Source organism: Kryptolebias marmoratus, linkage group LG6 (assembly GCF_001649575.2).
Source record: "Kryptolebias marmoratus isolate JLee-2015 linkage group LG6, ASM164957v2, whole genome shotgun sequence".
In the NCBI taxonomy this organism is placed as follows: Eukaryota; Metazoa; Chordata; class Actinopteri; order Cyprinodontiformes; family Rivulidae; genus Kryptolebias; species Kryptolebias marmoratus.
In genome coordinates this window covers 2,694,118-2,703,353 of record NC_051435.1, presented here as the reverse complement: position 1 = coordinate 2,703,353, position 9,236 = coordinate 2,694,118, and the positions used below count along the sequence as shown (strand labels likewise).

Below are 9,236 nucleotides of genomic sequence, written 5' to 3'. Positions count from 1 at the left end.
TCGTAGACATTGAGTTTGGCTGCAGCTGCACACAGTTGCAGCGCCTCCTACAGGAAACTGGTGGAGCTACGCAGAGAACCACGCCGTTCAGAAGCCTTGTTTGGATTCATGTTTTTATAAAACACTGAGGTCCGGACCTCGGGGTCCTCAGTGGCAGCTACGGCCCTAAACCCAACCGCGCTCGCGTCGTTGTGGCTCACGAGCTCGTAGCGTTGTCAGACACGTGCGTCAGCGTGCAACGAGCGCAGGGAATAAATGGCGAAAGAGGGAAAGAACTCGATACCAGCGGTTGTTTACAGTTGCCGTGATCCCAGTCTGGCCCGTCTGCGCAGACACACACATCCCGACGGTCCCACCAGGGGAATGCATCTGCCAGCCAAGATCCGGCCTGAGCCGGAGAACACTTTCCCAGAGATATCAGTGACGTACAAAAGTGAGCAAACACACACACACACACACACAAACTGGTGTTGTGTCCGTCAGCGTTTCTGCCCTGTTTGTTTTAGCAGCAGGTCCTCAGGGGGCCCGCGGTGATCCGGTAAACCCTGGAACCCCGGCGGGCTCGTAGTGATGCCGTGAAAACACGACGATCTGTGCGTCTGAGTGAACGCTGAGTCAGCACTTTCTCCGCTCAACGTTCGGCTCGATCAGGAACACCGAACGATGACTTCTGTTTTTTGCAACTTTTAGACATTTTTAAAAACATTTAACATTATTTAAAGTTAAATTAGCCTACAGAAATTCATTTTCACTTCTCTTTTTATGCTACTTTTAGCTTTAAGCAAGTTTTAGCTACACTTCCTCTAATTTTAGCTGTTCTGCTGATTTTAGCTGCATTATTCGGTCATATTTGCATCTGTTTTGTTACCTTTAGCTACTACTCTTCTGCTTTTAGCGACCATTCTGCTCATTCAGTTTAGAGTTTTACCAATTTTAGTTGCAGTTTTGCTCATTTTGGATCTGTTTTGTTAATTTCACCTGACAGTTTGCCGCTTTTAGCGTCAAGCTGCTCGTGTTCTGCTCGCTTCAAGTCGGTTGTTTGATCAATTTTGGCTGTCATTCGGCGCTTTGGTTGGTTTTATAACTTTAAGAGGTGCTGGGTTTCAAGTTATTCGATATAATTGACTGTTTTTTGGAGACATTTGATGAATTGTCATATAATTACTGATCCGTTACGGTCTGTGGTTTTGGATTGTCAGGGTTCAGAGACCCACCTGCATACTGACACTGACAGGATGTCACAACAATCTCCAACACCTCGGAGCACAGGCCTGACCTCAGCCAACCCCCGCCCCAACCCGGCTGACCCCCCGTGACCCCTGCAGCCATCTGTTAAAGGCCGATGAGGTGTGTTGGGGTGTGGGGTAGCTGTTCAGAGACGTTTAACTTGAAACAAGCCGATTTTGGATGGTTTATTTCCTCAATAAATGAATCATCATTTCTGTTTTTACTCAGGTTATTTTTGTCTGATATCAACATTTGTTTAAGCTGCATGTGCGACAAAAAAAAAAGCAGAAACAGAAGAAAGCAATTACATGATACACGATTCTAAAACAAACCGTCGTCGTTGATCAGTGCGTTTTTCTTGCGATCACAAACCCCAGCAGCAGAAAGCTGGCTCCGTTAACCCAGTTTTCCACTCCATCCGTAAAGATTATAATACGAGATGGCATGAACTGGAAAATAAAAGGAGCCAATAAAGCTCTCATATAACGCTCCTTTCCAACTTTAAATACACAACACACGAATCGGGCCGAACCAAACACACAAGCTGCCAAGTTATTCGTGGCCAGAGGAGGTTTCTGCTCGTTTTGGACTCCACTCGTTCAGGTTTGGACAATGAGGATATTAAAACGTCCATCAGATGCATCAGCAGCCGGTTGTTATCTGTTTTTACATAAATGAACCATTCTGTGTCTCCCAAAGTCTGACCTCTGACCTGATTTCTGCTGAAGCTTGTTTGAAATGGAGCTCCACACGTTCTGTAGGCAAGTCGGCAGCAAACAGCTGAGAAACTAAGATGTGACAATTCAGTTCAATTCAAAGATACTTTATTAAAGGGAAATTAAATGTTGTTGTAGCTCCTAATCCTGGTTTTCTTAAAGAGTTGATGGCTGTGGGCAGGAAGGGTCTCTTGTAGCCGTCTGTCCCGATGTGTCCTCGGTCCTGGTGTCCTCAAAGAGCCCCACCAGGTGAGCCTTGCTGGCCTCCTGCGGAGCCATGATGGCCGACCTCTGGAAGCTCAGGTCGGGTCTTGAAGTCCTGGAGGATCTCCTGGACCAGGTGCTGGAAGAGCAGCTTCCTGGGAGCTTCACCTCCGGTGGATTTACAGACGGTCTGCTTGGTTCTGGCGATGACCGGACTTCAGGGTTCTTCGCATTTAACACTCGTTGTCATGGTTACGCTTCATAACAAAATGTCCAAAAGTAGGTTTTTTTAGTTTTCTTGTCCCTGCTGGTGGAGAAACGTCCCCGCATCATGGTGCTGCCGCCTCCGTGCTTCACTGAGGGCGTGGTCTTCTCAGCATGTCCTTGGAGACTTAAAACGTTTAATTTTAGGACCTTTGGGGAGTCTTGGATGTGCCTTGTGACAAATGTTCTGCCTTCATCATCTTCTTCCTGTCCACTCGTCCTGTGGACAGATCCTCCCATCTCTGCAGAAGAGCTGCAGCTCCATCAGGGTTATCTTTGGCCTCCTGGATGTGTCTCTGAGTTTTGATGGACGACCCTAATAACGGGTTTAACGGAGCTCTGTGGGATGTTCAGGGTTTGAGGTATTATTCTTCACCCCGACCCCGATCAGGACTGTTCCTCAGCCTAAATCTCCGGTCTGTGTGGAGAGTTCCTTGATGTTCGAATTGTTTTCTTGGGCTATGAAAACAAAATATCCTGAGATTATCTGACAAATAGACTGATCGTTTTTAATTAATTTAATTAATGTTGAAGAAGAGTCTAGTTCTTGACAACAAATTAAGCTTTTAACTCTGATTGTGATCAGTTTTTTTAGTCCTAAAGGTACTCATCACAAAGACCGGATCAAAGAATTCACAGAATAATTAATGTGTCTTTAAATTAAAAATCTAAGCTAAATTTGTGTCAGGAAAACAGCCGAAGCGACTGAAAATGGGCGAAACTGTAAACTTACTGGTGTAGGAGAAGTTTTGTGTGTTTGAATGCTGACTTCTGTGTTTGTTTTATCTCTAATATTTATTCTTTACTGTTATTTTACTCGTTCTGTCTGTTTTCTTTCACATTCAGCAGCAGATTTGCTTTATTCCCACCTGAACATCTCCAAGGTTCTACACCAGTCCTGGTCCTGGAGGGCCACCATCCTGCAGGTTTTCCTTGTTTCTCTGCTCCAACACACCTGATTCATGGTTAAATCACCTCTTCATGTTCTGCAGAAGCCTGTTAATCACCTGTTGATTCAGATCAGGTGTGTTGGAGCAGAGGAACAAGTAAAACCTGCAGGATGGAGGCTCTGCAGGACCACGATTGAAGAACACTGCTCTACATTTGTGTAAAATCTGATTTAGCCATATTTGTTTACCTCCACCCAAGCTTCCATGTGGTTTTCGACGGATTCAGGTGAGTGTTTTGTTTACGTTGAGTGCGTCCCCACATTTCAGAACTGGGTATCAGTATATGTGGAAAATTACTGGAGTAAACTCTTTCAAACTGAGACATTTGATGGAGTTCAGCGTGACCTTTTTTATGTTTGATTTTCATAGTTTGTAGCTTTAAACAAAACACCATCTTGTGTTTGGCTCACACTTGAAAGTGGTGTAAGCACAAAAAAAGTCCTCTCGGGTTACAGCAGAGGAATCATTTGTCTTCCCCTGCGGTGTGGTGCTGTTTGTGCAACTTAAACTACTTGTGGTCGTAGATGCCGTTCGGATAATGACATCCATCAGACGAGAGCCAGTGTGGTTTGATGTTGGCGTGAAACCAACCAAACCTGAGTTCAGGCAGGCCGACCTCTGAAACAAAGAGGCCGCAATTTGATTACCAAAGACGGTGTTTGAGTTATGATCTCAGCCAAAACCAGAGTGTGGAAAAAGGGTGTCCAAATCACACAGAACATAGAAACAAAAGCCAGATTATCCAACCTTTCTTTACCCAAAAAACACAGCAGATCCCCCGTCTTGTCATCTTGACTCCCCGTGGAGATACAAATTACCATTTTCCAGAATCACAATTCTGTCCTACGGTGTAAGGCAGATGAAAGGATTAAAGTCCTGCATAATGCTTCCTCTCAGGAAGCATTATGCAGGACTTCCAGTGGTGATGTTACATTTTCCCATGAACTAAGGTTGAACTTCATTTTGCTCTTTAAAAAACATTTACAGAGCCCTGAAGAATGAGGCGTTGCACTGCAGGAGCATTTAGGAGAAAGCAGAAGAAAAACTGGAATCTAAAACTTAAAAACGGCTGCAGAAATATTCGTTTAACAGGACGGTTGGAAACGATTTCTTCTTTATACTCAACTCGCATAGCAGGAAAAACAGATATAACTGTGGAGAAAAAGAAAGTTTAATATTCAAAGCAGAACGGAAGGGACAACAAAAAAAGATAAAGATGTTTAAAAAGGAAACACTGACATCTAGTGGCCACAGACGGGTTCTACCAAAACGTTTAAAATAACTTAAAACCGTCTGCAATTGTTCCAGATTTATTGTTTAAATCTTAATTCATAGGAAAAGAATTCCCTCATTAAAAATAGATCATCTTCCATAAATATAAATATAAAAAAGATCTAAACACCCATAGAATGAGAAATAATTAACAATTAAGACAAAAAATGTGTTTCGAAGGTTCAAATTAAGCATCTGTGAAAGTAAAAATAACAAACTAAAACATAAAAAGCCATAAACTACAGTACTATCGTTTTGTTTCGCCTGTGTTTAAATGTATGTTTGCACAACCTCAGTTCTAAAAAGTTGGGTAGTTGTGTTAAATGTAAAAGAAAACAAACATAATGCAATGATTTACAGATCTCATAAACACATGATAAATGTCTTAAATGTTTAAACTGAGACATTTAAATCAAACTACTTCCACATACTTTATCTTTGTCTTCTTTTTTAGCTTTTAGCTACCATTCAGCTTCTTTTAGCTTTAGGCACCGTTTTGCTAAGTTTAGCTTTAGCATCTGTAACTTTTTAGCTTCTTTGGTAGTCAGTTGGGTGTGGGGTTGACCTGGTTTTAAATATTTCAGATCCAGACTTTTGTAAACATTATTTCTGTTCTGATAATCAGGATAGACGTCATCAGAAAGTGTCTCCGTTAGAAGCTGAAGAGGCGATAAAGTCTGAATTATTTATTTTTGTTTTCACACAATCTTGGTTATTGTTGCTTTTTAATCTTTGTAGTTTAGAGTCAAGGTTAGAAAGAGACAGATTTATAATCTAAAAGTGTTAAAAGTGGGCAGTCGCCTCGACCTTCTCTGCTTCACACAAGCAGCTGAACATTTGTGTTTACATGTAGAAGGTTCCTCCTCCAGAACCTCCTCCAGCAGTGGGTTCCTGTTTGTCTCTCTCACGGTTGTGGAGGAGCTGTGTTCCACTCTTCTTTCCATCATTGGTTTGTGCTCAGCTCTCTGAGGTTCTGGTTCTGGTTCTGGACCGTTCTGCTGTGTTTGGGATCATTGTCCTGTTTGTCACATCTGACTCCAGAATCAGCCCAAACCATCAGCCCTCCACCACCGTGCTGACAGCTGCAGTGCATTCTGGGTAAACATCTGTCCTCTGGTCTGCAGAGGAGCCCAAACCATCAGCCCTCCACCACCGTGCTGACAGCTGCAGTGCATTCTGGGTAAACATCTGTCCTCTGGTCTGGTTCTGCTCCAGAAGTCTTCTGGTTCCTTCAAGTCGTGCTGCCATGTTGAGGCTTTAACCTTTGACCTTTGACCTGCTAACTGAGGCCTGTAGAGGCTGAGATGGAGCTCATTGCACGGTCTGACCTTCAGGGTGAATCTGCTGGCTGTTTGGAAATGACCTTTGACCCTTTCCAGATAAAAAAAAAGAAAGAATGAACAAGTCTTGCTTACAGTTTTAGTTGAATCTATTAAAAACAAACAGAAAATCGGATTTTAGATTTCCAGAGGTTTATTTCAGGCTTTTATATTTTAATGTTTGTGCAGGGCAGTGAGGATTGTTTTTTAAAAGAGTGATAGAAATAAACTTTGATTTATTTTATTCTTTTGTTTTCCACTGGTTTAAAACTTATCAAATCCCAGCATGACGCTGTGTTTTGTAACATCTATAAGTGATAAAAGAAGAATCATGCAGCAGACAAACAGTTTCTGAAAGTCAATAAATCTTATCTTAGGTTTGTTTTTTACACGATGTTATGTGAAGAAGTATCTTATCTGCAGTAGATGACGCTCAGAACAGAGCTGAACATGATGATTATTGTAGTTATTATGGATAATAGTTTTCACTTTTAAGATGTTTTTATTGTTTTTAAAAGGTACTTCTGTAACAAACAAGTAAATATTAGTCGGAGGGAGAAATCTGACATCTCTGCTCTGAATTAAAAGCAACCAGAATGGAGGTTTTATTAAACTGAGTTTTTAATCAGCTGATGGTTTTGAGTTATTCTGCGAAATGTGTAAAAAGATAATCTCATATTTGCTGTTTGTCAAGGTCACAAAAACTGATTGGACAGTCTTACAATTGTACAATTGTTTGTTTGTTTATAACAAATGTTAAGCTATTTTTAATGTATTCTTAAAATTTTGTAGTTCTGACGTTTTGAATCTGCCAAGTAATTAAAAAAATAAAAGTCAAATTTCATGTAAATCTCGAGTTTAGCTGTGTTTACCGCGGGACGAATCTGATTGGACGGCCCTTACCGTAGTACCGCCCAAGCGGTTGCTGATTGGACAGCAGAACATCTGCAGCGAATGAGAGATTTCCTTATAGGGCGCCGCAGGGGACGATGGGAAATGAAGTTTTGCGGATTTGTGAGCGAAACGGAGACGACAGGGTCTCAGAAACGCCGGGGAAGGACTTGCTTCGTGAAGTTCGGAAGAGTTCGGTTCTGGATTTATCAGCCGCAGCAATGACTGAGACAATGTGAGTGTTTATTTTTATTTATTTATTTGTTAATAATGCTAATATGCTACCTTTTATATGACCTGTTTTAAATCAGTTAAAAAGCTTGTTATTTATGAAACACTGCTGAGTTTACTTTTGCTTGTTGGATAATTTTAATAATGAAAAAAACTAACTTCTTTATTTAAAATGCGTTTTAAAACACAAAAAGAACCACATTTTAATTAATTTAATGTTATAAAAGAGACTTCAGCTCATAATGTAGTTTTCCCCCTTAACACACATCAATTATTTATTTTTATTTAGATCATTTTGTAATTTAAAGTGTGATTTTAGCAAACACAAAAATGTCAAACTAAGCCAGTTTTAAACGTTGGGGTGGTAGTAGCTGAGAGTGATTCACATCACATACTCTGAGCGCTGATATGGCCTACAAATATTACAGGAGATCACACAAGATGGTAAGAAGTCCTCCCTCAGCATGAAATGATTTTAGTTGAACTGCCAGGCTTTTAATTTAATAAAATTATTGATCTTTAAAAGTCCTGAAACTGCCTTTCCTCCCTATTTTCTGCACGATTATGACTTTAAACAACAAGTCTTTATGTTATAACAGAAGAGGGACAACTCAACCGAACTGGGGTCAAATAAATTGTATTTTAAACATTTAATATGTTTATTATGTTCCATTATGATTAACATCTGGGTTAATTAAATCTGTAAGTTGCTGCATTTGGATTTTTAGGAGGTGGCAGATCTGTGTGTGTGGAGAAAAAGCTGAACTTTCTGTGTTTTCTGTCTGTTGCAGGCCCGTGCGGAGGCGAGGTGGACCCTATAAAACAGAACCGGTCTCAGACCTGAGCCGCTGGAGGCTGGTCTCTGTGGAGGACCGGCACTTCTGGGAGTACCTGGAGGATCAGGAAACGCCCGACAGGGAGCAGACCATGCTGGAAGCTCACTCTCTGGGCTTGGACACTGTAGGTGTCCAATTATTCTTCTGTTTATGACCGAAAATTAAAAACTGAGTCTTTATATTGGTCTTAACTGAAATTTAAACCTCCTCAGAAACATTAAATTCAGCAATAAATCATTATCTAAACCTAAATCTAACTCCAAACCCAAAAATGACGTTCCACCATATTAGAACCTGGCTTTGGACCCCTAAGGACTACGTTTAGGAGCCCTAAAGCTCCTAAACGGGTAACAAAAAACCCCACACACATTAGCATAATCCAGGAGCCTGATGGCTTGTAGGAAGACCGAGTCTTGTGGTCCAGGACTCCTCCGTGTGAGGACGGTTTGACGAAGGTGTGGTTGTGGGCCCTCCTGGGGACCCTGCTGTTGTAAATATCCTGCAACAGTGGAAAAGCATCACCGGAAATGTGGTGTGTGGCTGTCAAAACATGCCGGAGAGACGAATTTCTACAATTTCCTCAGAAAGGCCGGTCTTTTAGGTGCTTCGGGGGATGAGTTTAGAGACCAGGTGGGACGGAGGTTGAAAGGAATTAGAAGGTTTTTAGCCACAGATTACAAACTGTGTGTGTCTTGCTTGTAAGTGAAGCTGTAAACGCCTGAAAGGTAATCTGAATTTCTCCACAGAGCAAGTTTGTACCGGACTCCCCAGCTGCACAAACAGCTTTCGAAGCAGCCGTGAAAGGCATGAACTTCTTCGGCCGCCTCCAGGCCGAGGACGGCAGCTGGGTGGGGGACTTCGGCGGACCTCTCTTGATCATGCCAGGTAAGATGCATCACCTGTTTTACACCTGAGGTCAGTCAGTCCCACTCTGACTGTCCGTGTTTATATTCCCAGGTCTCCTTGTTGTGTGTCACGTGACTAAGATCCATCTGCCGGAGGTGTGGAAGAAGGAGATGGTGAGGTTCCTGCGCTCCGTTCAGCTGCCAGATGGAGGCTGGGGACTGTAAGTCGACCTCAAACAGATCATTTGATCTAAGAACAGGTCGTGTTTTAACTGATCTGTTGAGCCTCATAACAAAAGTAGCAAGTCACTGTCAGGGCCGTAGCTGCCACTGAGGACCCCGAGGTCCGGACCTCAGTGTTTTATAAAAACATGAATCCAAACAAGGCTTTTGAACGGCGTGGTTCTCTGCGTAGCTCCACCAGTTTCCTGTAGGAGGCGCTGCAACTGTGTGCAGCTGCAGCCAAACTCAATGTCTACGA

At 42.2% G+C, this 9,236-nt stretch overlaps 1 protein-coding gene and 1 long non-coding RNA gene across 3 annotated transcripts in view; both read left to right on the top strand.

The window, feature by feature from the left end:
• The first annotated feature begins 71 nt into the window (after window positions 1-71).
• On the top strand, window positions 72-1,536 carry LOC108247358. Its single transcript, XR_001809079.3, has 2 exons — window positions 72-433; window positions 1,200-1,536. It is a non-coding gene; the product is annotated as an uncharacterized LOC108247358 (long non-coding RNA).
• Window positions 1,537-3,449: 1,913 nt separating this feature from the next.
• Window positions 3,450-9,236, top strand: part of LOC108247360 (lanosterol synthase) — a 14,588-nt gene continuing 8,801 nt past the window's right edge. The window contains exons 1-4 of one of the 2 annotated variants that reach the window (XM_037976222.1): window positions 3,450-3,587; window positions 7,866-8,034; window positions 8,657-8,795; window positions 8,868-8,976. In XM_037976222.1, coding sequence (XP_037832150.1) covers window positions 8,002-8,034; window positions 8,657-8,795; window positions 8,868-8,976 — 281 coding nt within the window. In that variant the 5' untranslated portion in view covers window positions 3,450-3,587; window positions 7,866-8,001. Of the gene's footprint in view, window positions 3,588-5,965; window positions 7,079-7,865; window positions 8,035-8,656; window positions 8,796-8,867; window positions 8,977-9,236 lie in introns of those variants that run through there. The other variant, XM_017435407.3, reaches the window with a different exon arrangement.